The 27,574-nt window shown below is 36.8% G+C and overlaps 9 protein-coding genes across 12 annotated transcripts in view; 2 read left to right on the plus strand and 7 right to left on the minus strand.

The window, feature by feature from the left end:
• The window catches only part of LOC17882206 (apyrase 2), a 4,108-nt gene extending 576 nt beyond the window's left edge, over positions 1 to 3,532 (minus strand). The window contains exons 1-8 of the mRNA XM_006290171.2: positions 2,914 to 3,532; positions 2,329 to 2,457; positions 2,169 to 2,225; positions 1,997 to 2,089; positions 1,511 to 1,716; positions 1,243 to 1,334; positions 839 to 1,056; positions 555 to 744 (exon numbers count right to left, since the gene is read on the minus strand). Coding sequence (XP_006290233.2) covers positions 555 to 744; positions 839 to 1,056; positions 1,243 to 1,334; positions 1,511 to 1,716; positions 1,997 to 2,089; positions 2,169 to 2,225; positions 2,329 to 2,457; positions 2,914 to 3,234 — 1,306 coding nt within the window. The 5' untranslated portion in view covers positions 3,235 to 3,532. The remainder of the gene's footprint in view (positions 1 to 554; positions 745 to 838; positions 1,057 to 1,242; positions 1,335 to 1,510; positions 1,717 to 1,996; positions 2,090 to 2,168; positions 2,226 to 2,328; positions 2,458 to 2,913) is intronic.
• A 1,118-nt stretch (positions 3,533 to 4,650) lies between these two features.
• Positions 4,651 to 6,164, minus strand: LOC17881271 (probable aquaporin SIP1-2). The gene is made up of 3 exons (XM_006286480.2): positions 5,830 to 6,164; positions 5,135 to 5,413; positions 4,651 to 5,032 (listed from the first exon to the last, which is right to left on the minus strand). The coding sequence occupies exons 1-3, from the start codon at positions 6,124 to 6,126 to the stop codon at positions 4,874 to 4,876; spliced, it is 735 nt and encodes a 244-aa protein (XP_006286542.2). The 5' UTR covers positions 6,127 to 6,164; the 3' UTR covers positions 4,651 to 4,873.
• Positions 6,165 to 10,766: 4,602 nt separating this feature from the next.
• On the plus strand, positions 10,767 to 12,366 carry LOC17884567 (ubiquitin hydrolase B). 4 transcript variants are annotated; one of them, XM_023780820.1, is made up of 5 exons: positions 10,767 to 10,873; positions 11,306 to 11,417; positions 11,502 to 11,554; positions 11,684 to 11,881; positions 11,976 to 12,366. In XM_023780820.1, exons 1-5 carry the CDS (start codon positions 10,865 to 10,867, stop codon positions 12,021 to 12,023), a joined length of 420 nt encoding a protein of 139 aa, XP_023636588.1. In that variant the 5' UTR covers positions 10,767 to 10,864; the 3' UTR covers positions 12,024 to 12,366. The 4 variants fall into 4 exon arrangements, with proteins under 4 accessions (XP_023636588.1, XP_023636589.1, XP_023636587.1 ...); XM_023780821.1 differs by having other exon boundaries at positions 11,979 to 12,366; XM_023780819.1 differs by having other exon boundaries at positions 11,306 to 11,554.
• Positions 12,367 to 13,205: 839 nt separating this feature from the next.
• LOC17883032 (putative U-box domain-containing protein 46) lies at positions 13,206 to 15,363 on the minus strand. The gene is made up of 2 exons (XM_006289822.2): positions 14,904 to 15,363; positions 13,206 to 14,540 (listed from the first exon to the last, which is right to left on the minus strand). Exons 1-2 carry the CDS (start codon positions 15,204 to 15,206, stop codon positions 13,446 to 13,448), a joined length of 1,398 nt encoding a protein of 465 aa, XP_006289884.1. The 5' UTR covers positions 15,207 to 15,363; the 3' UTR covers positions 13,206 to 13,445.
• Positions 15,364 to 16,685: 1,322 nt separating this feature from the next.
• On the minus strand, positions 16,686 to 18,459 carry LOC17884482 (putative U-box domain-containing protein 46). Its single transcript, XM_006289760.2, has 2 exons — positions 18,190 to 18,459; positions 16,686 to 17,885 (listed from the first exon to the last, which is right to left on the minus strand). Exons 1-2 carry the CDS (start codon positions 18,457 to 18,459, stop codon positions 16,785 to 16,787), a joined length of 1,371 nt encoding a protein of 456 aa, XP_006289822.1. The 3' UTR covers positions 16,686 to 16,784.
• A 475-nt stretch (positions 18,460 to 18,934) lies between these two features.
• LOC17883725 (putative U-box domain-containing protein 46) lies at positions 18,935 to 20,528 on the minus strand. Its single transcript, XM_006287628.2, has 2 exons — positions 20,237 to 20,528; positions 18,935 to 20,044 (listed from the first exon to the last, which is right to left on the minus strand). The coding sequence occupies exons 1-2, from the start codon at positions 20,519 to 20,521 to the stop codon at positions 18,935 to 18,937; spliced, it is 1,395 nt and encodes a 464-aa protein (XP_006287690.1). The 5' UTR covers positions 20,522 to 20,528.
• A 244-nt stretch (positions 20,529 to 20,772) lies between these two features.
• On the minus strand, positions 20,773 to 23,857 carry LOC111829934 (disease resistance-like protein DSC2). The gene is made up of 4 exons (XM_023780178.1): positions 23,388 to 23,857; positions 22,162 to 23,269; positions 21,779 to 22,081; positions 20,773 to 21,685 (listed from the first exon to the last, which is right to left on the minus strand). Exons 1-4 carry the CDS (start codon positions 23,855 to 23,857, stop codon positions 20,861 to 20,863), a joined length of 2,706 nt encoding a protein of 901 aa, XP_023635946.1. The 3' UTR covers positions 20,773 to 20,860.
• Positions 23,858 to 24,776: 919 nt separating this feature from the next.
• On the minus strand, positions 24,777 to 25,466 carry LOC17883415 (40S ribosomal protein S16-3). Its single transcript, XM_006288791.2, has one exon. It carries the CDS (start codon positions 25,413 to 25,415, stop codon positions 24,975 to 24,977), a length of 441 nt encoding a protein of 146 aa, XP_006288853.1. The 5' UTR covers positions 25,416 to 25,466; the 3' UTR covers positions 24,777 to 24,974.
• A 64-nt stretch (positions 25,467 to 25,530) lies between these two features.
• On the plus strand, positions 25,531 to 27,436 carry LOC17883636 (pentatricopeptide repeat-containing protein At5g18390, mitochondrial). Its single transcript, XM_006287588.2, has one exon. It carries the CDS (start codon positions 25,664 to 25,666, stop codon positions 27,041 to 27,043), a length of 1,380 nt encoding a protein of 459 aa, XP_006287650.2. The 5' UTR covers positions 25,531 to 25,663; the 3' UTR covers positions 27,044 to 27,436.
• Positions 27,437 to 27,574: the final 138 nt, after the last annotated feature.

Genomic DNA, 27,574 nt, shown 5'->3' on the forward strand with positions numbered 1-27,574 from the left:
TATATTTAAAAATAAGATTTAATCATGATAATTAGTATTTTATATATTCAATTACAAATAAAATAATAATAATTATGTATTAAAATAGAATGCTAACTATTTTTCATATAGTAAAATATTAGAAATAAAATCTAACAAAAACTAATGTGTTTATATATACATATATTTTGAAAATTTTACCTAATTATTAATTTATAATTTTGATGGGACCATATATTTACAAAGGATTTTCAAAAAAATTATTATCTTATTATTTTATCGAAATATGTCTAAAATTACACTGGTCCCAACTTGGGACCGGATAAATTTATTAATTTATAGAAGTTATTAATTTATCGAGTATTAATTTATAGAGGTTTTACTGTACTTAAAACTCCTTGATGTCTATAGGTTGTCATTATTATCATTTATCATCACTATACATACAATCTTGACGTCTTAAATATAACTTATTAATGTTTTAGTCAGTTAGTGTAGTCATATATTCTAACTAAAATAATATTGAATCGTTGTTTTATGAGTTTTCAAGGTGAATATAAAGAGAATATACTTACCGAATCCATCAATGAGCAGAGTATATTGGTAAACGAGATCCATGCACAAGTAAGGCAAATTGTCTTCCTCCACAAGCGGGAACTTTGATTTTCCCTCTTCCAGATTCATACTACAAGCTTTCTTTGCTGCTTTCTCAAAGTCCATGGGACGAACTGTCGCAACGGGTTGCTTTGGGTCAACAAATCCAGCCTGTGTCATAAACCAAAACCCATTAGTACCGAGTTTAACAAAAAAAAAGAAAATACAGGTTGTGCATGCAAAACTGTGTTTTTAGTTTAATTACCTCAGCTGCACGGTCAAAGAAAAAAGAAGCAACAAACATATTCTTTTGGCCACCACCTCGACCACCATTCCAAACTCCACCGAATGTGCATTTCATGTGTGTACACAATGTATCATTCACTTTTAATGCGTTGATGGTTATCCTTCGGCACTCGTCAAGACTCGCACCAGATGGTGAAGCAGTGCCTTTGAATTCTTTTCCTCCATACTTGTACATACCTACAGTAGATAAAGTATGTTAGAAGAAACCAAAAACTATTAGATCCAATACTCTTAAGAGAACTGCATATCCAGAGATTTTCTTGCGAAAGGAATGGCAATAATGAGAACATGTGTCATATGTTGAGGATAAATGCAGGCAACTCTAGTTGGAAAGCTCTCATGAATAAAACAATAATCTCTCACCATCATAGCCTGTCACGATGCAGGAGTTGTCTGAATCTTCGGAAACTTTCAAAATCTCTGCTCGGGCAGCCAGTAAGCCGTAATGTAGGTAACTACAAGCAAGAAGAAACCAATACCAACACCTCACATTAAGGATTATGAATGAATGGAAGACCAGAATATCTAATGAGTCCATTAGAATATACAAATGATGTAGAATAACTGCTCGGCTCTTTGGGAGTCGTTAGTATACGACAATTCAAAGACACATGTGAGTATGGTTTGTCACCTGTGAACATAGAGAAAATACTTCCGTCCCTTCAGATACATTTCTCTGACATAAGAATCCTCTCCGTCTAATGGTTTGGGTGCACTTGCAGCATCTTCCTCAGATATAGCATATGCCATTTGAACAGATCCCCCTCCAAGATCAACCACTCCAACCGTATCTGAGTATGGTTTTCCCAAGTTCCTTAGCAAGTAGTTAATTGTCACCTGCAAAGTCAAAGCCAAATAAGACCAAATGCCAGCTTGATTAGGGTTGGTTCGGGTCCAATATCTTGAAATACAATACTATTGTACTTACTATACCTCAAACTATTACAGTTTCCATAGTGAGACACTTGTTATTGAATTATTAAGAACTAGAAAGGATACCGGTCCAGAATTTACTTTTAGAAATGTTGACAATGAAATTAAAAGTATAGATGCAGACACATAAGATATACATCAAAATGACTTCTTGTAAGAGACGAACAAATGTGGGATAACGTACCCACTGATAAGAACCTTCCTGAGTACCATCCAGTACAGTAACAGCATTTGCCTCAGTTTTCAGCATGCTTCTATCTCTCAAGAGTTCCCTAACCTTATAAAGAAAATCATAATAAAGTATAAGAACTAAAGGACCTACGAATGTGGCTGATAATATATGGAAATGTAATTACCGCTTCCAAAATGTTCTCAGATGCTTCATGACCCAGCGTCCTCAAACCTGCCGTTGCCTGACAAGATACAGAGAAAATCACGTCACATGATTCACAAAATAAACAAGGATAATATGAAAGAGCTTCAATTATATATGCAGGGGAGAATTCATTTCCATACTCCAACTCTGACAGGAGTCTTTGGACGCAACTCGCGAGGAACAGAAGCTTCTGCTTTGTCAAGAAGAGACACCAAAGAGTTTGCTGCTTGCCGGGGATCAGTAGGATATGCACTCAACCCTGGTTTTAGCTGAAATCAAATCAGTAAACAGCTTACAGTCAAAGTTTCAACAAGCACCAATAAAGCGAAAACTAAATCAGACATTCAAGCCACTGCAATATAAAGAAACAAGGAGCTAGGTGATGCTAGTTAGGTGAGTTCAAGCTTCATGTTAATTCCGGGAACACAGAGTTCATGTCAATTATAATACAGTGAAAGCAAGGTCAAATAAGCTCTATCCAACAGATATGAATGAATAACCTATGGCTACACAGTCCAAGTTTTTCCACACATTAACAAGTAACAACCATATTGCCTTAAAATAACACAAATGCACCAGTAATCACCATAAGAAATCTGAATCAACAAGTCTGAAAACAACAAAAGATCTATCAAGCAGTGCAGGCGAACTGTAATTCAAGTGTCATATCCAGTAGGCATTCGTGAGATGGATGAAAGAGTAAAAAGGGAACCAATGTATCTCACCTGTAGAAAGAGCTCAAGTTCATTCCCGAGAGGAATAAGATCCAAGTTGTGATCAAAACAGTAAACATGTACACGGCTACCAGAACTCCCAGCATCAAAAATGACAGCGTAGTTCTTGGGACCTCTGGAATTAGGACCTCCCTTACGATTATGCACCATGTACTCCTCAACGACGGAGTCAGAAGTCGATCTCCCAGGCATTAGCAGGAGGACAAGAGCGATCAAGACAATGGGAACGGAAATCACAAGTAGAAGACCACGATGGCGCTGGATCTTGTCAGCAATAGATTCATGGCGGCCAATCCCACGCTTCGCCGTCATCTTACCTCCGTCAGCAGAGTCGGATGTAGGGGAATGGTTACCGGACTCCAGAAGCTCAGTGGAAGAAGGCGAACGGTAGCGTATCTTACCGTTGCCGTTGCCGTTGCCGGTGCCGGATGACGCCGTGGTCTGCGGCGGATCCTGTAACGGCTCCAGATCGACGGTGGATTGTAAGAGGCGGCTTGAATCGCCCGGATTTGATCTGGAGAAAAAGCTTAGGATTCAAACACTTGTGTGCTCCTCCTCCCCAGATCTGTATATTTGTATTTTGTATTAAGCAATAGATGATACAAACAATACAAACAAAAGACGTTATGGGTTACGATTGCGGGAGATGGTAACTCCCCTTTAGGCTTTGGTAAGTGGTAACTCCCACGATGAGCTTACTTAGTGGGTGTTATTGGATAATGGATTTTAATAGATTCTAACTCTAACCGAAGTCTAATGTTATTTAATCAATGATTTTAAATACTTTACTCAAATCAAGTGTTATTGGTTTTTATATTTGCAAAATCTTCATTAAAATAGTTTAAAATCTAGTGTTATTGGTTCTTATATTTGCAAAATCTTCATTAAAAGAGTTTAAAATCTAGTGTTATTGGTTCTTATACTTACAATTATTAACTAAAGTCTTATGTTATTCAAGTTTGGTGGATTTTCACAAATGATTTCATTTGAAAAGCTTTGAGTGAATCTGAAACTGATTTCATGTGTAAATTATGTCAGTCCCAAAACCAACCTTCTAACATGAGATTTGACAATCTAATAAATTAATAAAAGTTTCATTTAACGTAAACACGTACGTTATCAATATTTGCAAACTCATTCACCCATGACCCAACACATATGTATCTCTCTTTATCATTTTTTCCCAGTCTTTTTTTTTATCCCTAGTTAATGTGTATATTGTTTTAACAGCTGTTGTATGATTCATTTGATCACTTTAACAAAACAAAAAAACAATTTTCATCTTTAAAAGATATGTTAAGACTTCAATACAGAAATTTGAAATGGGAAAAAAATACGTGATGGTAAAAGTTTGGTATAATTTCATTGAAAATTGTAAAATCATTTGTTATAGAATTCAATTCTATTGTTCAAAACCAAAAGATATCATGTGTCAGTGTAAATACACTTCCACTGATTTAAAGAATGAATAATAAATCAGTCTCAATGAACCCAGATTTTGAAAGTCTTATGAATTTTAAAAATGTAATGGAGTTGAATTTAACTTAAACAACTAATAACACCCCCTTAGTTAAGCACAAGACAAATTAGTTAAATTTTAGAATAAATAAACCAAAATATATACAAGTAGTAATTTAATTTGTTCGCGTTATTTGCATTAACAACCGCTAATTTTTCATTCAATTCTTTGTTTTTCACTTTACTTTTCATAATTTGGTGGAATCGAACTTGTTATAGTGATAAAACCAACAATACTAAACCGGACAAGAGTAAAAGAAGATTACATACAAACCGGACAAGAGTAAAAAAAAAGATTACGTACAAACCGGACAAATGTGACGTCTGTAAAGAAGACATTGATAAGTCTACAAACAAAAGACAAAGGGATTTGTACTACGGCTACAAACAAAGGGGATGGATTCAAGAAATGTTTTTGACTAGTACTTTTTCGTCAGGCTTTCTTCTGTTTCTTCTGGACTAGACTTGGCGGCGGAAATAGAATTCGAAAGAGCATCGCAGATAATATAGCTCCGGTGAAGGAGCTAACCCAATACACATAGAAATGGTCCCATGTATTGTGAGACTTGTATATATATGCCCACCCAAATGCCTGTACCACAATATATACCACACAAAGACTATATGAATTAACTATGTTTTAATGTCAAACAAAGTTTGAGTTAGGATCAATGAATATGGTAATGAAACTTACAATGGCAGGGTTCATGAATGGTCTAGTGAAGTTAGATCCTACGACAAACACTGATACGGTAGCGAGAGCGAGAAAGAAAGTTTTAGCCAGCAGTTTTCGAGGACCTCTTAGGATTATTAGTAACACCAAGAATGTAACACTGAAACTTAGAATCACTTCTGCGATAGCTCCAATGTGTACTGCATCAACTTGAATTGAAGGCTTTCCTCCAATCATAGTCTTATACTTTTCTGGTATCATCTCCATGATCGTTATCGCACCTCCTGCCGCACCAACTGCCTGAGATTTAAAAAAAAACATAACATCACATAAGGAAACAAATATGCCAGCTTGTTCCCGTTGGTCTAAATTCTAAAAATATTAATGTTTTTGTTTATTAAAAATCATAAACAAAAACATCACTAACACAACATGGACACACACAAAAGAAACTGCAGAAAAAGCCAAACAAACCAAGATACTTTTTTATTCCTGCTCATCTAAGTAGATGAACACATTGTTCTATAGTTACAAAAATAAATGTAAGTAACTATAACTAGAAATTGGTTCTAATTCGAAGAGACAAGACACAAAAAGCGAATACTCATATGAAAAGATGTCACAAGAACTAAAAAAAGATCATCATCATCATAAGTTCAAGAAGAACTTGGTTTGGTTTCAAAAGCTTAGTTAGCTTAAATCATAGCCACACACACCTGAGCAGGAGATCTTATCGCCAAGGAGAAGAGAGAATCTCGAGAAACGCCGGCAGTATAAAACGCAGCGTTTCCACAAGGATTGAAGCTAGCGCCACCAAGAACGTCTCCGATAACAGTGAAAAGGGAGATGGAGACAAAAACAACCAAAGTAGAGATCACCAGAGGTGCCCAAGTGACGCCATGAAACCCGGCTGCGGAAACAATCGCCGCCGTCTGCAACCCAAACGTGGCCGAGAGAATAACCCACAGAAAGGTTATCACCATATCGCCTAACGCCGACTTGACCGCACTCATCGTAAGTAACGTCTTTTTTTTCTTTTTTCTTTTCTTTCTTCTTCTTGAAACGTATCTATATATATATAAAGTTAGCTTTTTCTCTCCTCTCAATGCCACCTAAACATCCACCTAAGCCACATTTTTTTACATTAAAATAAATTTAAGACATTCATTTAGTGCATATTTATGCTACTTATTTAATTAATATAAAATTTATATAAATAAAAATAAATTAAGTAAATAAATGAAATATTAAATAAGAAATACTTTTATTTTTTATTAGTTAGTGGTAATAATATAATTTAACTTTCATTTTAAATTGATCATAGTTTAAAATTTTAAATGTGTTACTGAGTTTAAGAATGTAAGTAAATTTTAAATTTATGGTAGAATAAAAACAACATTTATGTAATTGTATATATAAAATTTTAAAGGGGAAAAATAAAACTGAAAGTGAAATATTAGTTTATAACATGATCAAAAAGAAAATGCTTTTAGTCCAAATTTAAATATTGAAAGATAATAATTCAAGAGAAAATAACTATAACATGTTTTGAAAATCAATTAAAAATAAATAAAATATCATAATATGAATAAAAAATTAACAAAAAAAATTATAAACCTCCCGCGCACAGCGCGGATCAACTGCTAGTTGGTTTATAAAGAAGACGTTGTTGTATTGTTTTGTTTCTTCTTGAAAATGATAGTATTTTATCAGTCCACTCAAAACTTATATTCCTCTTATATAAAAAAAAAATGGAAGATATGTATGAGTGACTCACCTAACTAATAAGAGTTTGAGATAACGGGTTGGCTAAATTTTTATAGAAATATATCCAAATTAATAAATAAAAAATAACACACTAAAGTTATGTTTTGGTGAATCCCAATGGTATTTTAATCTTTCCGACTATGGAAGACGATGGCTTTGTTTTTTTTTTTTTTTTTGCTTTTTCTTTTTTTTAATGTATCAAGTCAGTGTGTACAATGGCCAAATGAATGTAGACACACTATACAGAACAGAAACATATATAAAATAGCTTATTGGAATTGAGCACATGCACAAACTTTTTTCTATATTAGAGTAAAAACGTATACATATTTCATATGTAGGCCAGCTTTGAGATTTTTGTATGTATCTTAGTAATCTGAATTTTATTTGTTAAGGTATAAGAAAAGTAAAAGCAAAAAGAAAAAAGTCTTCTATATCTGGTAGTATTTGATTATGTTTGAATATTTGACTGTTATAGTAACATTTGTTATATAAAATAACAAACAAAAAAATAGAGAGAGAGGAGAATTTCAGAACGGAAGAACATATTTCATATGTCGAGGAAGAGGGTCTCGATCTCACTTAATATATTCAGGCTGACCTAATCAAATTTTAGAAACCCTAAAAGAAACATAAACATAAACATAATAAGAGTGTGAATGTTTTGTTTCTTGTTACTCAAGTAAATTATAGATCGCAAGGTTATTACATTATTATAGTTAGTAGCATTATTAATTAGAATATGAACATAGGAGCGGTCGGCCCTGAGATTTTAACGTACGGGTCTCGAACCTTAAAGAATCACTTTGTGGTCTGTTTCGATCGTCAATATTTAAGTTAGAAAGGTTAAACTAAACCAATGCAGCGTCTACCAAATCTTAAGATTAAGCACTCTCTGAAACAATGAAACTACCGTATACATTATTAACATCATCATTCTTTTCTGTTTTCTAAAAATCTAATTAATCATAAGCTTCTGACTATTATATAATCCAGAGCAGCCCACTACGAGACCCATACAATTTTTTTTCTTTTCTTTTGTATCACTCCCACAAAACATTTTTCAAACATTGATGTTTGGATTTTCAAACATATTACCCTAATATATCTTTAGGAAAAAATTAACAACTCCTTAGTTGTGTGGGAAAAATTACCACTTGTATTTATTTATTTTTTTGTACAAAAATTATTCACCAATCGTATTATTTTCTTTATGCATATATAACCAAAAAAAAAAAAAAAAGTGAGGCCCATTTAAAGAAGGGGCCATTAAAATGTTTCAAAGCAATATATAAAAGAAGAAACAAAACAAAAAGATACTGCTATGTGATTTCCTATACTATTCGTGTTATTTGATTGTGGTGGATTCTTATTAACCCATATGTACATCTTAATCTCTCAGCTTCGGACTGTTGGAATTCAGATCGGCCCAGTATAATATAGAACAGTGTGTTCTCAAAATTTATTGTTTGATTATTGTATGGCCCGTTTTTTCCCCTTATTGGGCCACAAATAACTGCCTTTTAATCAAACTACCATTTTCTGTTTAACTCGTTTTTAAAAGTTTTTTTTTTTTTTCTTAGCTTACGTGTATTTTTTGGGGCTAGTAATCAAAATCAGTAATACAAAACCCTGATATCAAATAAACAGCTGAAATTGTATTGTAATAATAAACTCAACTATTACGGTCAGATTTTTCTTTTCTTTTCCTTCTTAATAACACATGCAAATTTCATATTACATTTCATTTTTTTTAGGATAAAGTTTTGTTTAGTATATATATATATATTGAAAAAGCAAAGCAAATTGAACCGACAAATAGATGCACACAACTGACAAATTTGTTGGTAGAGAGGTATGGAAGGATCAGCAGCAAAAAGGGACTTTTAAAAAATGTGAACTTTGACTGTGTGAAAATGTGAGTGAGAGTCTCCCCCTAAAACCTCCCCCAACTTCTCCACCGTCATCGTCAAGCTTACGCCAAGTCGCCCAACCGTATTTATTTATTGTCACACAGCATAAACTACCATTTTTATATATGAAACCACACACATAAAGCATAAAACTATTTTTTTCAATATGTAACGCCATATATACTCTTATTGTTTTTTTATTTGTCAACAAAATGTAACGCCGTATTCAATTATTTTATTTTGAAACTGATACAAACTTTCATAAAGTTGGCTAAAACTAAGATTTAACTAATACGCTAGCTCACGCTTCTTCTTCTTCTTCTTTTCGGTGTAACGCGTGCGTTTGTTTAGTATAAAATGCCAAAACCTAAATCCATATACTTAATTTTATCGTGGTCTGAAAGTTTCACCATGGATTAAAAAACTTCTACTACCGTTTTAACTGTGGTTGATAATGGCAGATATTGTAAAAGACAAACATGTATGATTTAGTTATGAACCAAAAAAAAAAAAGGTGGCTATGATTTGGTCAAATGATCGTGGCTTGTAGAGTAATTCTCCTCGATACTGAAAATTACGAGAACAGTAAACAAAAGAATGGATTATGAATAGACGTGAACGAGTAAATATTCTAAAAGTAGGAGCAATAAGGTCAACGACAAAGAAAAGTCAAGAACTTGTTTATTTTCTGAATTCTGACCGGATATCACTCCACGAGGCCAGGCTGCTGCTACCACAAGCGTCTGTTTTCAGTTTTTGGACCAATAAATACACTTAGTTTTTCTGTTTTTCAATTATATATATATATATTCTTAAAGATTAAAACAGTGAATAAGATACTATCCTATTACTCAATAGCTTATCAATTTCTTGATATCACTGTTGAAATATATGTATAATTGTATATATACATACTAAGGTCACACTCAATTGTAAACACTGAACTGTTTGCATTCATTAATATAGGCCTCATTGATTGAACATTATGGAAAACTAATAAAATGATGATAACCAATAAGGAATCATCAATGAGCTATACTGCTATAGTATGTATTTATAATGCTAGCTAATAATTAAAAATTATATATCCATCATAAAAAAAATAAAAAAATGCAGGAAATCCATGTGAAAAAGTGGTCCGACAATATAATAGTCAATCATCACGATAGTAAGAACGTAATAACATATAGAGTTAGATGCGTATTCATATCACATTATGAAATGCTGCTGCTCATTTGTTTTATAATTTCTTTTTGTTATATAAAGTGGACATCTTTTGTCAACAAAGAGTAGGAAAGGTAGTTTCGTTTTTAATAATGTGGTGTTGTGTAATGTAACGTAAAGTAAATATGTGTCATTCACTGACAAAAACCTAATTAATACAAAAGAGAAGCCATGGAGAACGACTATAAACGCGTTTCTTACTCTCTTCCCTTTTCCCACCTTCCCCTACACTCTTCGATCATGCCCTTTTTTTTGTCTGAAAACTCTGAAAAGGTTTAGATCTATAATCATGATTTTTTGTAAAATATGGATCATCTATTTTATATAATATGTAACGATGAAGTTGTATTTGAATTTGGATATATCCCACACAAATCAGAAAAATGGTTGTTATAAGCTCGTTTGTATTTTAAAAATATGTAAGAACCTATTGTGTTGTGTGTATATGGATGTTGATATTAATTAAGGTGGCCTAGTTAAATGGCTTGAACTGAACTAAGATAAGCACAGAAAAGTTTTGGAAACGTAATAAGAACTTGAATTTTAAGATCTATCCAAATATCCAATTGATTTTTCCAAATCAACCCAACTTGGAAGAGATTCTACTCTTCAAAGTTTTTTTATTCCTTTTTTCTTTTTAAATGAAAGATATTAAAAAATAAATTTGTGTATAGGATATCTCTATCATAGTTGACTGTTTAGACTTTTAGAGTAAGGCCAAGTTCTTCTTTGCCTACATACCCCACTTCTATTATAAAAAGACAGTAACCTTTCTGGAGATCACTCTTTCTTATTTTGTGTGTTAGTGCGTTGAGAAAAAGAGAGAGAGAGCGAGATAGAAATCGCCATGGCTCATGTAAGTTATCTTCTTTAATCCTTTCTCCTTGTTTCTTTCTGTCGTCTCTAACATTCCAAAAGTTCCATAGCTCTCTCTCTTTTTGGCAAATCGTTTAGTTTCTTCATCAAGTTCCATCTTCAAAAATAATGTTTTATCCTCACATAACACCTTATCTAGCTACCTTACTCTCTCTGATACTATTAAAATCCACCACTCATATATACACTAAGTGCCAAACTTGGTCACGTGTTTGGCCCTCCGTGGTTCTTGAATCTTGAAGAGCTTGAATCCTTTGTTTTTGTGGGTTCTTGAATCTTGAATCTTGAATCACTGTTTCTTGTGGGTTCTTGATTCCTTTGATTCTTGAATCTTGAGTCCTCTTTGTGGGTTCTTGATTAGAGATTTTATTAGCATATTTTTGTACTAATTAAAGTAATAAAATGGGGACAGGGGAGATATGATGATTACAAGAAGAAAAGTGGACAGATTCCTCGGTTTGGAGAATGGGATGAAGCAAATGAGATGCCAATAACACAATACTTTGAGAATCCAAGACAAGCTGGTCTGCTTCGCCACCAAAACTACACCACCACTTCTTCTTCTTCCACTACCACTTCATCTACATCTTCTTCTTCTTCTTCTGCAGAAGCCCTAAAGCTTGCTTCACACCGTCCACGTCACCACCATCCTTCAAGACAGGTTCATTTACTTATTTGATTTTTCTTGATTATATAAATAATAATTATATATTTAATTAACTCGATAAGTGTAATTATCTAAAGTCGTCTAAGAGAAACGCGTTGTTTGGTGGTAAATGACTTGGCGTAGACGGCGGGGATGAGGGAGAAAAGAGGACCACAAAGGCGTGTGCGTGACGTGAGTGCACAGACAGACAAGTATTACATTGACGTCAACGGAGTCAAGCACTTTCAAAACGACGACGTCGCTCCCATCTCAAGGCCACCTAAGCCCGTCGATGAAGATCTCTACAAGATCCCTCCTGAACTTATCCATTCTTCAACAAGGGTAAGTCAACCACCATCTCACTCACACATGACCTTTTCCTCTTAACTAATACTAGTTTTGATATTAAAATGGTACATATAATTACATGGTGTAGCAGAAGAGAAGGCCTAGCTTTTTAGCTTGTTTGGTTCCATGCGCATGAATTTGGGGAAGGAAGAATCAAGAGAAGGAGAAGAAAGAAAAATGTAGGATCAAGAATGAATAATGTAATTTGTTTTGTTGGTTTGTTTAATTTCATTTAATATATACATATATGATATATATACATGGATTTTGGCAGAAAAAAAGAAAAGAAGAAGAGATAGCACACTATTGGTTTATAGAAAAAAGAGGAACAAAGTAACATCGGAGTAGTCCTTTTGTCTTATTGCATATCTACTTTATAAGATTTTCTCTCCTTCTTTTGTCATGTACGTTCTCAACATTTTTTTGTGTGTGCATGTTATTTGTAATGAGGACTACTACATCTTTATAAATTGAATCAATTACAGACTTGAGTAAAAAAGAAAATTAAACATCCCAAAAATATGATTGTAAACTAACAATAACTATATATATATTGTAAACTATTGTTTGCAAGGAAAAAACTTACATAATGGTTGGTGATCGAACGAAGAATTACATAAAGATGTAGTAGTGCTCAAAATGATCTTCAAAACAAAGAAGTAACCAATCACATAAAAGAGTAAGAAAAGTCATTAGTAAGTAAGTAGATGGCCTAACCAACCCCCACTATATATTTCGTTTTCTCCTTGAAGTCAATATCACACTTATGCTACTTTTGAATTTTCGATTATCCCGTGAACCTCTAATTTTAATCAATTCGTGTGTAAAAAAATTAATACTTTTTGAATATAGAATGTATATGTACGCAGCCTGTTTTAATCTACGGAGGATAAGAAATGGTGATGGTGATTGGTGGTGAATGTGGTGGTATTGCTATAAAGTCATCACATTGATTTGATTCTCCATGTTGTTGTTGTTACATCACCCTAGTCCTTTTTTTTTCTTTCCCAATTTTATCCCCACATTATCTCCAACCAATTACTACCGACGCCTTCGTCAAGTTTCTTAATCACGGATAGGTTTATTAACCCCACCATAATTACCTTTTTTTTTAACAAGTAATCAATTATGTTGTGAAGTACAGTAATTACATGTTGTTATACATTTGTTGCTTTCGGTTGACTGGAGTCGACTTAGCCATACATGGGAGGAGACTATGACCGGCCAGCCATATAAGCCGCCCATTCAAAGATAATGCCATTGCCGTCCGTTTGGATTTCGACATATGTTGTATATTACTAACCATTATGACACTCACTAGTCACTACAAAAAGACAACCTCTGCTTTATGTAATCCTCATTTCACGATCTTGAATCAGAAAGTCAACTAAAGAGTAGCAAAACTCAGGAACTTTTCATTCCCAAAGAGGAGAGACTATATACACCTTTGCCTTCTATCTTTAATCTCTACACTTTCTATGACTATATTTACCATCAATATTGGATCGGTAAGAGTCAGTTTGCAAATCTATTTACGTATTAACAACACCTGATTCCTTCATGCCCTCTGTGGCTCTTTACCAGTAACGAATTTCTTAATCCACTGTAAAATCCCTTGTGCCTTCCTCACCGCACGAACTGATCCTTGCTTTGCAAGTTTTGTAAATGTCCCGTGTTTATTCTCCTCTTCTCCTACCACTTTCAGCCTGGATTGGTCTCTGTTTCTGTCACACATGTTGAAGACGATCACTACAGCGTTCTCCCCATTCAGCAAGCTACTCGGTTTCCTCAATATACTGAACAGATCATAGATAAACCCTAGCTTATCCATTTCCTCAATCGCCCGGATGTGTGTGGAAATCAGCGCCAAGAGAGATAACAACTCATCCACATTGCTTCCTGCTTTGACCTTTTTGGTTGCCGCACGTATCAGACCCGCTGAAACCACCTTTTCCTTGTTCTCCAATACAATACAGAGGTTAAAGACCGTGGAAGTGGCTTCTTTTGTGGCTAACACATCACCCTCTTCGATAAGATCAATCAGCGCCTTGACGGCTTCCGAGTTCCCAATGATCATCTTGTTAGAATCAATGGCTGAGAGTGATGACAAAGTCGCTGCAGCGTTTCTCCGTGTCTCAGCTGTCCCCTGTTTCAAAGACTTTGTGAGCAGAGGGATCACTAGACGGTTCTCAGCAATGACTGTTTTGTTCTTCTCAAGAATCGAGAGGTTGAACAATGTTGTGACAAGATTCTCCTGAAGCTCAGGGTTCAAGTCTACTGCCTCGCCCAAAGTAGAGAGCGGACTGAGCAATCGGGTGATCGAACCAGGGAGTTCCTCGACAAAGAAGACACGGACATTGGTAAATTTCTTGGTCTGGCGGCGCAGCTCTTTTGAAGCTTCTGTCTGATCCGCAACGGAGGAGGCAGAGGAAATCCGGTGAAGCAGTGCCTCTATGTCACTAGTGAACAGCTCAGTGACTATTTCTTCAGGTGGAGGTTTTCGCCGATCAAATTTGTTAGCACGACACCATTGCGTAATCAACTCATTGACCAAATGGTTTGATATCCAAAAACCGTGAGCGAGGACTTCTTTGCTTTTGGGACATATACGTTCATGCTTCAGCCACTCTGTGATATATCTCTTTTCATACGTCTGAAAATTAAAAAAGACAAAAAAAGAAGCAAAATCAGCACAAACACTAGAATCTTGCATCTTGAATCATCGAGTCTCCGTCGTTAGTATAAAACAAAATGAACATACTATCATAGTTCTTTTATTGGCAATGTGAATCATAACTCTGTTTCTTTGTTCTGTGACACACTGAAACTTTATATGCGTATACATAAAAAGAAGGTGCATTCTTATATTTACACACACAACAATAGCATTGATACGAATACATGGAAATCAAAACACATGCAAACAAAAAGATGAGCAAGAATCACAAGAAATCGTTAGAAACTTGGAAAGAAATTTACTAATAGAAAGAAAAAAAAACAGAGAAAAGGATCAAACCTGGCCAGAAGCGATGATCACAGGTTCGATCATGATCGTATTGGAGAGTGTACATATGAACTCTTTCGGCACTTTCACCGGAGAAATATCAGATTCCGGCTTTCTCGATTCTTCTACTCTCCTCAGACAATTCAGGATTCTGATCGCTTCATCAATCGCTTTCACAACTCCGAAACAAGCTTCAGTCTCACCGCGATCTTTGCCTCCTCCTCCGTCGTGTAGAATCTCAGCCAGTACTTTCTGTAACTCCCGCCTCAGAGTATCGGCGTTTGCTTCCGTCGCGTCCGCCGTCGAATCCGCCATTTCCGCCGGAGATTTCTCGACGAACACAAAAGCAGAAGAAAAACCCTAGAAACTTCGAGAATTTGGGGAAATTTGCAGTTTACAGAAAGAAGCGAAGAAACAAAAATGAATCAGTTGGGGTATTTTTTTTTATATATAGTTTCTGATGAGTTTATTCATTCATCTTCTTCTACTTCTTCTTATTTTTTTTCTTTCTTTATTTAATTAAACTTCGATTTGGGTTTTAAATAATTACGTACGCCACCTGTGTATTTAGACTGCCACGTCATATCCGCATTCTCTGCATTCTTTTTTGGGAATTAGCTTTTTAGCTGACAGACGACTTTGATTGGTCAGCTTCATTTTACAGATTCGGTGGTTTTTCTTAAATAAAATTCTTAAAGCATGCTTTGTATTTTTTTTTCGTGCAATGTTTTAACTGTCACTTTAATTACTCCACTTGTATTTTAGACCATTAATTTTGGTAATGTACTCCACTAATTAGCTAAGATCGTTTTTCCTTTACGTATTTGCAATTTTATTAGGAAGTCCCATAAGAGAGGCACTCTTTCCTTTTTGCATTTTCATTTTTTGTATATATATATTTAATTTATATGCTTTGTTACACGATACGGTTTACTATTCTGATGTGTAAACGAAAAATAAAGAAAAGCTTAATTTGAGATTGGCGTTTTTACTAAAATAGAGACATGTTCTGTTCACACTTCACACTATATATATTTAACTTACAATACATAACGTATGGTATGATACATTGTTGTCTGGCACATATATATATATACATTATATACATTCTAAACAACTATCTTTCCTGCTCTATTTATTAAAAAACGATATATTATATTATCACTATTGATATATATGTTTTTTGGTTAAAAATCACTATTGACATATAGAAATAGAATTCGCTAGTTGTTGTAGTTTGAGTATACGAAAAATGCATGGTGGAGTATACATTTTCTTGTGGTTATATAGTTTTGAGTATACGAAAATTGAGCAACATGCATGCATGGTGGAGTATGGTACTCTTCTTTTTCTTGCGAGTATTGAAAGAAAAATGCCTACAGTTTTGTATAGCTTGCTGATGAGATTGAGTGGTTTGTATAGTTTTCAAGAAGTTTGGTTCGTTTACCCGGCCCAACCAAAAAATATATATCAATCAGCTTTGTTGAACACGATTTAGAAGATAAAAAATACAAGAGAAAACATCCACATGACTTGCTGGTTTTGCGCAGTCTCCATTGTGTGTCTTTATATATACATATAGCCATGTGTCATGATTATCCTACTTTTGGTCCCAAATTTTCAACTAAACTTCTCTGCATCACTCTTTGTGCTATTTACACTTTTAACGGTCGGCATAAAACGAAACGTATATAACCTTTTTTAAAAAACTAATCGATAAAAATATCTTGTAGCTATCCTTTATACTTGAAGCCAAGAAAAATATTCTCTTATATTAAAAAAAAAAATCTAGAGAGAAAAAGGGAGACAAATTGTTAAAATGATGCATCAGAGAATATGAGATGGCTATAAGGATCCAATGACTAGATGAAGTTTTGATTTTGAATATCTCTCTCAGTGATCATAACGCACTATTCGGAGAGATTCGGACAGAGTGAAAATCCTGATCCACCGTGAAATATATTTAGCTTTTCTGACCACACCATCTGATCCTTGCCTTGAAAGCTTCCCAAATGTCCCGTGTGGAGTCTCCTCGTTGCTGAGCATTGAGTGTCTATGCATGCCTTTGATTTTACCAAACATGTTGATGACGGTATCTAAAGCGTTCTCACAAGTCACCATGCAACTTGTGTTCCTCAAGATCTCCATCACGTCAGAGACAATCTCTAACTCCTCTATTATACCCTGAGCCCTGCTGTTTGAAGATATCGGTGCCAAGACAGATACCATCTCCTCCACGTTTCTTCCTACTCTGATATTTTTGACTATTGCGGGAATCAAACCCTCTGAAATCGCCTTTCTCGTGTTCTGCTGCGAGTCAAGACAGAGCTTGTAAACAGCGTAAGCAGCTTCACCTATGTCGTCAGCCGGCTCCCCGATACGATCTATCAAAGCCTTGAGTGCTTCCGAGTTCCCGATGATGATCCTGTTGGAATCAATGCCTGAAAGTGTCGACAAAGTCTTTGCAGAGACGTTTTTTGTTTCCTCTGTCCCCTTCTGCAGAGACTTTGTAAGCAGTGGCATCACCTGAGGATGCTCAGCAATCACTGTTTGGTAATTCTCAACAGTCGAGATGTTCAACAATGATGTCATGATATTCTCTTGTAGATCAGGATTGGCGTCTACGTCATCGCCTAATACAGAGAGCAACCTGGTGATCGAATCAGGGAGTTCCGTGACAAAGAAGACACGTGCGTTGACATATTTCTTGGTCTGGCGGCTAAGCTCTTTTGCAGCTTCTATCTGATCTGAAACCGAGGAGGGAGAGGAAATACGCAGAAGCAATGATTCGATTTCACCAGTGGATAGCTCAGTCACTATGATATCATCATCAGATGGTTTTGGCCGATCAACTTTGTTAACAAGACACCACTGCGTAATCAAGTCATTGATCAAATGGTTGGGTGTCAAAAACAAGTGAGTGAGGACTGCTTCGGTTTTGGGACATATATTGTTATGCTTCAGCCACTCTGTGATGTCTCTCTTTTCATAAGTCTGAAAGAAAAAGAAAAAGAAAAAAAAGTAAAGGGCAAAAATCAGCACAAACAACAGAATCTGTATCTTGACTGTCAAGAAACACAACTCGATCGTTCTATTGTTTGCATAAGACAAAATGAACATATTTGTATACGTACACATTCATAATATCATGGATGCTTTCTTGGCAAGCTGAACCATAACGCTCTGTTTCTTGTTTTATGATACCAAAACTAGAAGGTGCAGTTATACAAGAGCGCTTTCATCTATGTATCAAAATAAAGATGCATGCAAATAAAAAGATGAATGAAAATCAAGAAACCTGGCCGGAAGCGATGATCACAGGTTCGATCATGATCGTATTGGAGAGTGTACATATAAACTCTGTCGGCACTTCCACCGGTGGCTTATTCGACTCAACTTCCCTTAGACAAGTAAGAATTCTAATAACAGCCTCATCAATTGTTTTCAAGACTCCTTCATCAGTCTCGACTCGATGATCTTTGCCTCCTACTCCGTCGTGGAAAATCTCCGTCAGTACCTTGTGCAACTCCAGAGTCTCGTCAGCGTTCGCTTCAGTCACGTCCGCCATTTCAACCGAAGATTTTCTCAACGAACGTACGCTCTCGATCGATCCACACAGAACCCCCAAAGCAAGAGAAGCAAAAAGCCTAGAGAAACTCGAGAATAGTTGAAAAATTAATATCTTTGGAATTTAGAGAGAAGCTAAAAGAATCTGTTATATAACAGTTATAGAGATGAATTTGTTATTCTTGCTCCTCTGCATGTTTTTCTTTAATGTTTATTTCATATCTTGTAAATGTAATTTAATATAACTTTTCTGTTTACTAATTTGATGTGTCAACAATATATAAAGACGAGATTTAATACACCAATATATTATATTAGGGTATGCTCGTTTGCCCCAACCAACAAATAAAACCTTTTGTCGAATATGATTTTATACGATGAAAATAAGGAAAAAAGGTCAAATTAATTCAGACTCCATTGTGTACAAAACTAGGGACCTATAGGATCCAATGACAAGAACTTTTGATTTTGAAAACTCAGGCCTCTGTGCCCTCAGTGGCTCTCTCTTTACTATCAGCGAACCTCTTAATCCACCTTAAGATCCATTCGGCCCTTCCGACCGCATTATGTGATCCTTTATGTGAAAGCTCCATAAATGTCCCGTGTTTAATCTCCTCTTCTTCGAGCATTTCCAGTCTAGACCCGTCTTTGTTTTTCATAAACATGTTGAAGATGATTTCTACAGCATTCTCACAAGTCATCGAGCTACTCGGTTTCCTCAACATCCCCAACAGATCATTAAAAAACCCTAGATCCTCCATTTCCTTGGCAGCCCTGCTGTCCGTACAAATCGATGTCAAGATATTTAGCATCTCATCCACATATCTTCCTGCTTTGATATTTTTGATTACTACTGGAATCAAACCCGCTGAAATCGCCTTTTCATAGCTCTCCGATCCATTACAGAAGTCGAGAACAGCGTGAGCAGCTGCTTCAACCGTGGTATCTGGTGACGACCGTTCGAGTAGATCTATCAGAGCCTTGAGTGCTTCTGAGTTCCCGATGATGATCCTGTTAGAAGCAATGTCTGAGAGTAACGTTAGAGTCGCCGCAGAGGCTTCTTGTGTTACAACTGTACCCTTTTGCAGAGACTTTGCAAGCAGTGGCATCACATGAGGGTTCTTAGCAATTACTGTTGTATCCGGTTGAGCAGTCGAGATGTTCAACAATGATGTGATGATACTCTCTTGAAGCTCAGGATTGGCGTCTACGTCATCTCCCAAAACAGAGAGCGGAGTGAGCAACCTGGTGATCGAATTAGGGAGCTGCGCGACAAAGAAGATACAAGCGGTGACATATTTCTTGGTCTGGCGGCTAAGCTCTTTCGCTGCTTCTAGCTGATTTGAAACCGAGGAGGGAGAGGAGATACGCTGAAGCAACGATTCCATGTCATCGCTGAACAGTTTCATGAATAGTTCATCAGATGAACGTTTTGGTCGATCAACTTTGTTAACTCGACACCATTGCGTTATCAACTCATTCATCAAATGGTTTGGTGTTAAAAACATGTGTGAGAGGACTTCTTTGGTTTTGGGACACGTACGGTTATGCTTCAGCCACTCTGTGATGTATCTATGTTCATACGTCTGAGAAAGAAAAAAAAAACAGAGTAAAGAGAGCAAAATCAGCACAAACAACAGAGTATGTATCTTTGAACCCTAATTCTTGACTGTCAAGAAACACTCGATCGATGTTTGCATCGATCTGTTCTTGGCAATGTGGAATCATAACTCTGATAAACTAAAACAGTAAGAAGAAGAAAATGACAAAGATCAAACCTGGCCAGAAGATATGATCATAGGTTGGATCATGATGTTCTTCGAGAGTGTACATATAAACTCTTCCGGCACTTTCAACGGTGGCTTCTCCGATTCCACTTTCCTCAGACAATCCAAGATTCTAACAACAGACTCATCGATTGCTTTCAAGACTCTGTTACTTCCTTCATTCTCGCCGCCATTTTTGCCTAGTCCGTCGTGGAAAACATCCGTCAGTACCTTGTGCAACTCCAGCCGCAGAGTATCGGCTTTTGCTTCTGTCGAGTCCGCCGGCGAATCCGCCATTTTCAGCCTGAGATTATCTCGATAAACTCACGAGAGAATACACAGGACCCAAAGCGAAATAGAAACTTGGAGAATTGTGTACTTAGAGTGAAGCGAAGAAGAAACTGTTAGTTATATTATCAGTTTGATGAGTTTGTTATTCGATTTAACTTCTGTTTTTTTAAAAAAAAATTAATAACATAGTCCTCGTCGTTGTTGTCAATATACTCATCTTTAAGCGAAATAAATTTGCCAATCATAATGCAAGCCTCTTGAATCTCAAACATATAGAGTCTAAAAAAATCAACATGTAATATCTTACAGGATCCAACATTTCTACAAGATAGGTAAGGCTTTTCCTCAATCTTCATCGAACCATATGAAATTATTCTCAATATCGCTGGAGATTGTTCCTGATGAATTTAGAAAAGGCAGCTTGCAGTGACGTGTGATACAATCTGGAATAGTGTCAATATAGTTATTCCTGAAATAGAATGGTCGAGGAAGATCAGGGTTATGAATGTTTCTCATCTCCATCACCAGATTATGACAGAACCGAGAGCTCTGGAAGATCTCTACAGGAAAGCTCTCAACATTTTTGCATCCCAGGAAATCTAGTGTTTCGATATGTTCCAGCCTAGATATCCCAGAAGAGATGCTTCTTAGCTTCATGCAGCTATTCATCAATAGTTTATTGAGCCGAAATAGTTTCTCGATCCACAAAGGGACTTCTTCAATCCCTGTTCTGCTAAAATCCAACCATTCTATAGTGTCTGGAAGACATGGAAATGTCTTAAGGCTCTTGCAGCCTGACATGTCCAGTGCTGCCAGACATGGCCAGGACGCGACTGTTGTGGGAACTTCTTCTATTGCAGTTTCTGATAGAGAGAGATATCCAATCTTCGAAGAAATTTCTGGAAAACTCTCTAATCGTGAGCATCTATCGAGATTGAGGATGCTAAGAGATTCCAAGTTCATATTGCTGGGGAAAATCTCTAGCTTTGAGCAATACTTCATGTCAAGAACAACCAATTTGTTAAGGTGCTTGAACGAGGAAGGTAACATCACCAAATTTTCACAATGGCTGAGACAGAGTTCCTCGATATTTACGGCTTTTGAAAGATCAGGAATCTCTTTTAGATTCGCAGACATACTTAAATCCATCTGCTTTAGACTTCTAAGAGGCTAAAAAAATCCCACATGAAACAAATAAAAATTGACAAACAATTAGATAATGTTAATGCGAATTGAGAAAGGAGAGCTATCAAATTAACTTACTTGTGTTCCTTCCCACAGCTTCTCAAGTTGGCTCTTTCTTAGATTGATCACAACAAGAAACTCTGGACGAAAACTCAGAGGCATTGATGTCATGGGGAATGCATCCCAGTGCAGCAGCCTGAGTTTACGGGGTAAATAATCCAATCCCCGAGGTAAATGCAGCTCGGTTTGATCTTTCCTCGGAAAGGAATTGTAAAATCTTAAAAACAACAGATTATGCATCCCACAAAAAGCTCTTTCACTAAGAAACCACTCATTGATCTTTGATATGTCCAAAGATATGCCCAAAACAGCTCCAGTACCCTGAAACACAGAGATATCAACTGAAAGTAATGTTTATGTGAAACTAAAAATGAAAGTAACGTGGCAAAAAATTGACTTACAGTGTGATCAACAAGTACATCATATATCTCTGAAGCATCAACCAAGAATTGACGTTTTCCAGGCTCGTCAAGGGATTGTTCACAAACAACTTCTCTACCCAATTGTTCTAGCAAATTGTGCATCGTAATGGTATGACTGCATCTCGATATGTGTATGAGAGATTTATTGGTAAGGACTTCAAGCCCAAAGTTGACATCCAAGCCAGAACTTGCAAGTACTTGCTTCACATAATCAACGTTCTCACCATTAAATAAACACGCAATATGAAGGAATATGGCCTTATCCTTCTCGTGTAAACCATCATATCCGACTCTTAAAACATTTCTAATGTCCTCATTTAGACTGGTTCTGAGTCGAGGCAATGCTGATTTTTGTTCATCTTTGCTCATCCCTCGCAGAGAGGACCCCAAAACCTTCAGAGCTAGGGGAAGATAGCCAGCAAGCTTTGTAATTTCAGTAGCAATCTCAGTACAACCATCTGGTGCAGAGCTGTCTCCAAATGCAGATTGGCAGAAAATCTGAAGAGACTCACGTCTAGATGGAAAACCCAACTCGTATATGAAATTGATTTCATGCGCTCTCAAAAGCTGTTTGTTTTCCGTGGTCACGATGATCCTACTTCCAGAACCAAACCACTGAGTCTGTTTCACTAAGGCATCAAGTTGTTCTAGGTTATCAACATCATCAAGAACAACAAGAACTTTCAGATCCTGCAATCTTTCCTTTACCAAACCTAAATCATGTATCTTCATACGCTTATGATCAATAACTTCAGACAGAAACTCTTCTTGCAAACGCAGTTTGAAGCCATAGCTATCAAGTTCCGAGCTCTTAGTACTTCCCTTAACATTCTCCATAAAAATAGTGTGTTGGAAGTTTTCAGAGAGTCGGTTGAATAAAGCTCTGGCAACTGTTGTCTTGCCAATTCCTGCAGGACCCCAAATCCCCACCATCTTCACTTCAGTTGATTCTAGACATAACAGTGAATCCATCTCTCTCATATGAGCGTCAATTCCAACCAGATTATCAGCATCTCGTGATGGTGTAAAATTCAATTCATTTGAAATGCTCATAGCAATTTTTTCAATCATGTCTGCTTCATTGTCCCTATCAAGAAGAAAAGATTGCTTTCACCAAACCATAAAAATAACGAGAACAAGAAATTCAATGCATTCATATGAAACAAAGTTTGGATATTATGACTAAAGGAATCAGAATAACTAACCAATTTTGAGAAGACTCGCCGGCTATATTAGCCATATAGACCAAAGCTTCTCTCCATCTCTGCTTCACTTCCTCATCTGGCTGTCCTTCACATGCTTTCTCAAACGCCTTTCCAAATTCTCCTCGTAGTTTCCTCACATCAGATGGATCCACTTCGTAGAAAACCGGCATGATGTTCTGGCTAACATTCTTTATCTCCACCAACTCATTCAAACACCAGCTTGAAGATGCATAGGTTCGCGACAGCACTACAACCACAATCCTAGATTCCCTTATAGCATGAACGAGCTCAGAACTGATAATTTGGCTTCTCTTGATATCATTATCTATGAACGTACGGATTCCTTTTCGCTGGAACTCCTTGAGCAGGTGGCTGAGAAATGTTCGACGGACGTCTTTGCCGCTGAAGCTTGGGAACACATGGTATCTCCAATGGCAAGACTGCAATGACAATGATGAAGAAACTGCCATGAGAGAAGCTGAAAAGTATAGCTTATAATCCTTCTTTGTTTGTTTATTTGGAAAGGAAAAGTTACCACAGATCTTGAGGGATTGATAGATATATCTCTGGACCCTTATGATTGGCTTGTGACTTGTCCTCTTCTGCTTTGCGTCAAGACTTGAGATACTCTTTGCGCGTTCATAAGGTTGACTTTTTGCCTCGTATTGCGTTTGTACACACACAAGAGTTTTAATTCCAGTTTCGAAGTAGTTGAATCATGGATCATTTTTCCCAAAAGTTCAAAAATTACGACCAAGGTCAGAAACGCTCATACCTCTCTTATGAGTTAACACTTTTGACCAAAATCTTCCGGTTGTCAATTGTCACATTTGAAAAAGGTTTTGTGTTTAGGACCAGCAAGTTAAAAATATTCTTTGATTACTGATTGAGGTCTTGAAAGCAAGAATGGGACTACAATTCTAATCTCGTAAAATAACCTACTTCCACTAAGCAGACAAACCAAATTTGCCTTGCAAAGATTGATTTTCTTTTTTGAAATCCAATGAAAGCAAGTCAAAGGAAGAAAGCCTTGAGATATGTAAATGGAAAAATCAAATCCTCTGCATTATTTCTGTTCTGAAAAATGAAAACAACATCAACCTAAGCAATAAGCATAGTCGAGAACACAACTTCTATATTGAGTCAACTCAACAAGAGCAAAGACTACTAACTACAATTAACATTTAGCCCATTTGCTTAATGGAGATTTCATCACTGTAAGCCAATTACATCAAGCAACAGTCTTCTCATAAACTGAACTAGAACTAATATTTAGACACAAATGGAGATTGAAAGGAATGATGATTAACCTAACCTTTGATCGAGAACTATACAGATGTCATACATATCAAGACAAGAAATAAAATAGTAAAAAGGCAGACCAGACAATGAAATAAAATAAGAACTTTAAGATAAGAAACGATAGCATAACATAAGTTTCTTGGAGAATCACCATTATCCAAAAAAAGCATAAGAAAACTGAAATTATAAAATCTAACGAGTCTCAGATCACAAGTCCATACTCAAATACTCCAAAAAAAACCTTAAGATGATTCGAAATCGAATAACAAAAACAAACCAGCATTTTTAACGGTAACTCTTCTGGAAACGAGAACGAGCACCACGACCTCCAAACTTCTTCGGCTCACACCTCCTCGGATCCGCCACAAGAAGAGTCCTGTCGTACCTCACCAAGATATCCTTAATCTCCTTCTTCGATTGCTCATCCACATACTTCTGGTAGAACGCAACAAGAGCCTTCGCGATACTCTGACGGATGGCGTAGACCTGGGAAGTGTGACCACCACCGTTGACACGGATCCTCATGTCCACGCCTGCGAAACGGTGCTTTCCGAGGAGAAGGACCGGCTCGAACACCTTGAATCGGAGGATCTCAGGCTGGAAAAGCTCGATTGGGCAACCGTTGAGCTTGATCATACCAGAACCACGCTTGCAGTGGGTGACGGCCACTGCGGTCTTCTTCCTTCCGAAGCATTGCACTGATTCGACCGCAGGTTGAGTCGCCATGGTTACGGTTTCTCTTTCGTCAGCCGCTACAAAGAAACCTAATGCTGAGAGTGGGAGGAGAAATGAGACATTTAGGGTTTTAAGTGATCAAACTAGGGCATCCCCTCTAAACGCAGCGTTTCGATTAACTGTTAGAATTAAATAAAATTAATAAAATTAAAATTAATATCCCACGTCACTGGTTTAAGTAAAATTACTATCTTCTCTCTCAGAGCTCATCTCGTCGGAGAGATTGTTCCGGTGAGAAAATGTTTCTCCTCCGGCGTTATACCGGCGGAAGCCTTTACTCGATCTTCACTATCAGAGCCTCTATTGAATCTAGTATGCGCCATTTCAACAGTCTTGAGCCTTTGCAAAGCTCTGATTCGACTTCAACCAAAGGTGATTACTTCGCAGCGATCAACCACGTTGTCAACATCGTCCGCCGCGAGATTCATCCGGAGAGATCGTTGAACAGTCTCCGTCTCCCTGTAACATCCGAGTTCGTTTTCAGAGTCCTCCGCGCCACCTCTCGTTCCGCCAACGATTCTCTCCGGTTCTTCAATTGGGCTCGATCAAACCCTAGCTACACACCAACGTCTATGGAATACGAACAGCTTGCTAAATCTTTAGCTTCACATAAAAAATATGAATCGATGTGGAAAATACTCAAACAAATGAAGGACCTGTCTCTCGACATCTCCGGTGAGACTCTCTGCTTCATCATTGAGCAGTACGGTAAGAACGGCCATGTAGATCAAGCTGTGGAGCTCTTCAATGGTGTCCCGAAGACACTCGGATGTCAACAAACCGTTGATGTTTACAATTCGTTGCTCCATGCGCTTTGTGATGTGAAGATGTTCCATGGCGCTTATGCTTTGATCCGGCGAATGATAAGGAAAGGTCTCAAGCCAGATAAGCGAACATATGCTATCTTGGTCAACGGATGGTGTTCCGCGGGGAAAATGAAGGAGGCTCAAGAGTTTCTTGATGAGATGAGTAGGAAAGGGTTTAATCCACCGGCTCGTGGGCGTGATTTGCTTATTGAAGGATTGTTAAATGCTGGTTACTTGGAATCTGCTAAAGAGATGGTGAGTAAGATGACTAAAGGAGGATTTGTTCCTGATATTCAAACTTTTAATACTCTGATTGAAGCTATATCTAAATCAGGGGAAGTTGAATTTTGCATTGAGATGTATTATACAGCTTGCAAGTTAGGTCTCTGTGTAGATATCGATACTTACAAGACACTTATACCTGCTGTTTCAAAGATTGGAAAGATTGATGAGGCGTTTCGGTTGTTGAACAATTGTGTGGAAGATGGGCATAAGCCATTTCCGAGTTTGTATGCTCCGATAGTTAAGGGAATGTGTAGGAATGGGATGTTTGATGATGCCTTTAGCTTTTTCAGTGACATGAAGGTGAAGGCTCATCCGCCTAACAGGCCGGTTTACACTATGCTGATTACAATGTGTGGTCGTGGTGGGAAGTTTGTGGATGCAGCTAATTACTTGGTTGAGATGACAGAGATGGGTTTGGTTCCGATATCACGGTGCTTTGATATGGTTACTGATGGGTTGAAGAATAGCGGGAAGCATGATTTGGCTATGCGAATAGAGCAGTTGGAAGTTCAGCTTAGAGGAGTTTGATTTTGCAAAACTTAGAAAGGCTTTTAATGTCTTTCCTTAGTCCTTAGCTCAGATACTTAAGAGCTGGGTTTCTATAGCAAATTCAGCTGCTTTTCCATTGATCTACCCTAGTTCAGTTCAGTGATGACAGCTGAATTGTATCTTGTAGTCAAAGCTTGTATAACTGTTGGTTAGGTTATACTTGGATTCGAATTTAGTTTGTCTCCGGATTATTGTAGTTTCAATCCAGGGAAAGAAGCGAGAAAGTAATTACGTTTTGTTGTAATGTTGTTTTAGATCTATCTGTCAGATCATTACCACATATTGTTCTCTTTGGAAACAATGAAACACTCAGATAACACAAGCTCTGGTGTTAATAATATATTGATTCGGCTGTTCCACAGATTTTACACATTTCACTTTCACCACGCTCACTTACCTTTCGTATCATAACATTTCAACCGGATAAATCTTTACTCTTTAGCAATCTTTACTATTTCAACCGGATAAATCTTTCTCAGTATCCACATAATAAATAACTGAACCAGCGTT

This window comes from Capsella rubella, unplaced genomic scaffold (genome assembly GCF_000375325.1).
Source record: "Capsella rubella cultivar Monte Gargano unplaced genomic scaffold, Caprub1_0 scaffold_6, whole genome shotgun sequence".
Taxonomy (NCBI): Eukaryota; Viridiplantae; Streptophyta; class Magnoliopsida; order Brassicales; family Brassicaceae; genus Capsella; species Capsella rubella.

Bases quoted from the DNA above. Each gene is read 5' to 3' on its own strand.
- LOC17883725 (XM_006287628.2), bottom strand. From the start codon at position 20,521: ATGGCGGATTCGCCGGCGGACTCGACAGAAGCAAAAGCCGATACTCTG. The intron at 20,045-20,236 runs GTTTGATCTTTG...TTTCTTTCTCAG, and splicing joins TGATCATATCTTCTGGCCAG to ACGTATGAACATAGATACAT.
- LOC17883032 (XM_006289822.2), bottom strand. From the start codon at position 15,206: ATGGCGGATTCGACGGCGGACGCGACGGAAGCAAACGCCGATACTCTG. The intron at 14,541-14,903 runs GTTTGATCCTTT...TTTAATTTTCAG, and splicing joins TGATCATCGCTTCTGGCCAG to ACGTATGAAAAGAGATATAT.
- LOC17881271 (XM_006286480.2), bottom strand. From the start codon at position 6,126: ATGAGTGCGGTCAAGTCGGCGTTAGGCGATATGGTGATAACCTTTCTG. The intron at 5,414-5,829 runs GTGTGTGTGGCT...TTTAAATCTCAG, and splicing joins CGATAAGATCTCCTGCTCAG to GCAGTTGGTGCGGCAGGAGG. The intron at 5,033-5,134 runs GTAAGTTTCATT...ATTGTGGTACAG, and splicing joins CATTCATGAACCCTGCCATT to GCATTTGGGTGGGCATATAT.
- LOC17883636 (XM_006287588.2), top strand. From the start codon at position 25,664: ATGTTTCTCCTCCGGCGTTATACCGGCGGAAGCCTTTACTCGATCTTC.
- LOC17884482 (XM_006289760.2), bottom strand. From the start codon at position 18,459: ATGGCGGACGTGACTGAAGCGAACGCTGACGAGACTCTGGAGTTGCAC. The intron at 17,886-18,189 runs GTTTCTTGATTT...TTTTTCTTTCAG, and splicing joins TGATCATCGCTTCCGGCCAG to ACTTATGAAAAGAGAGACAT.
- LOC17883415 (XM_006288791.2), bottom strand. From the start codon at position 25,415: ATGGCGACTCAACCTGCGGTCGAATCAGTGCAATGCTTCGGAAGGAAG.
- LOC17884567 (XM_023780819.1), top strand. The intron at 11,555-11,683 runs GTTCATTTACTT...GACTTGGCGTAG, and splicing joins ACCACCATCCTTCAAGACAG to ACGGCGGGGATGAGGGAGAA. The intron at 11,882-11,975 runs GTAAGTCAACCA...TACATGGTGTAG, and splicing joins TTATCCATTCTTCAACAAGG to CAGAAGAGAAGGCCTAGCTT.
- LOC111829934 (XM_023780178.1), bottom strand. From the start codon at position 23,857: ATGGCAGTTTCTTCATCATTGTCATTGCAGTCTTGCCATTGGAGATAC. The intron at 22,082-22,161 runs GTAAGTCAATTT...TCTGTGTTTCAG, and splicing joins ATGTACTTGTTGATCACACT to GGTACTGGAGCTGTTTTGGG. The intron at 21,686-21,778 runs GTAAGTTAATTT...GGATTTTTTTAG, and splicing joins AGCTGTGGGAAGGAACACAA to CCTCTTAGAAGTCTAAAGCA.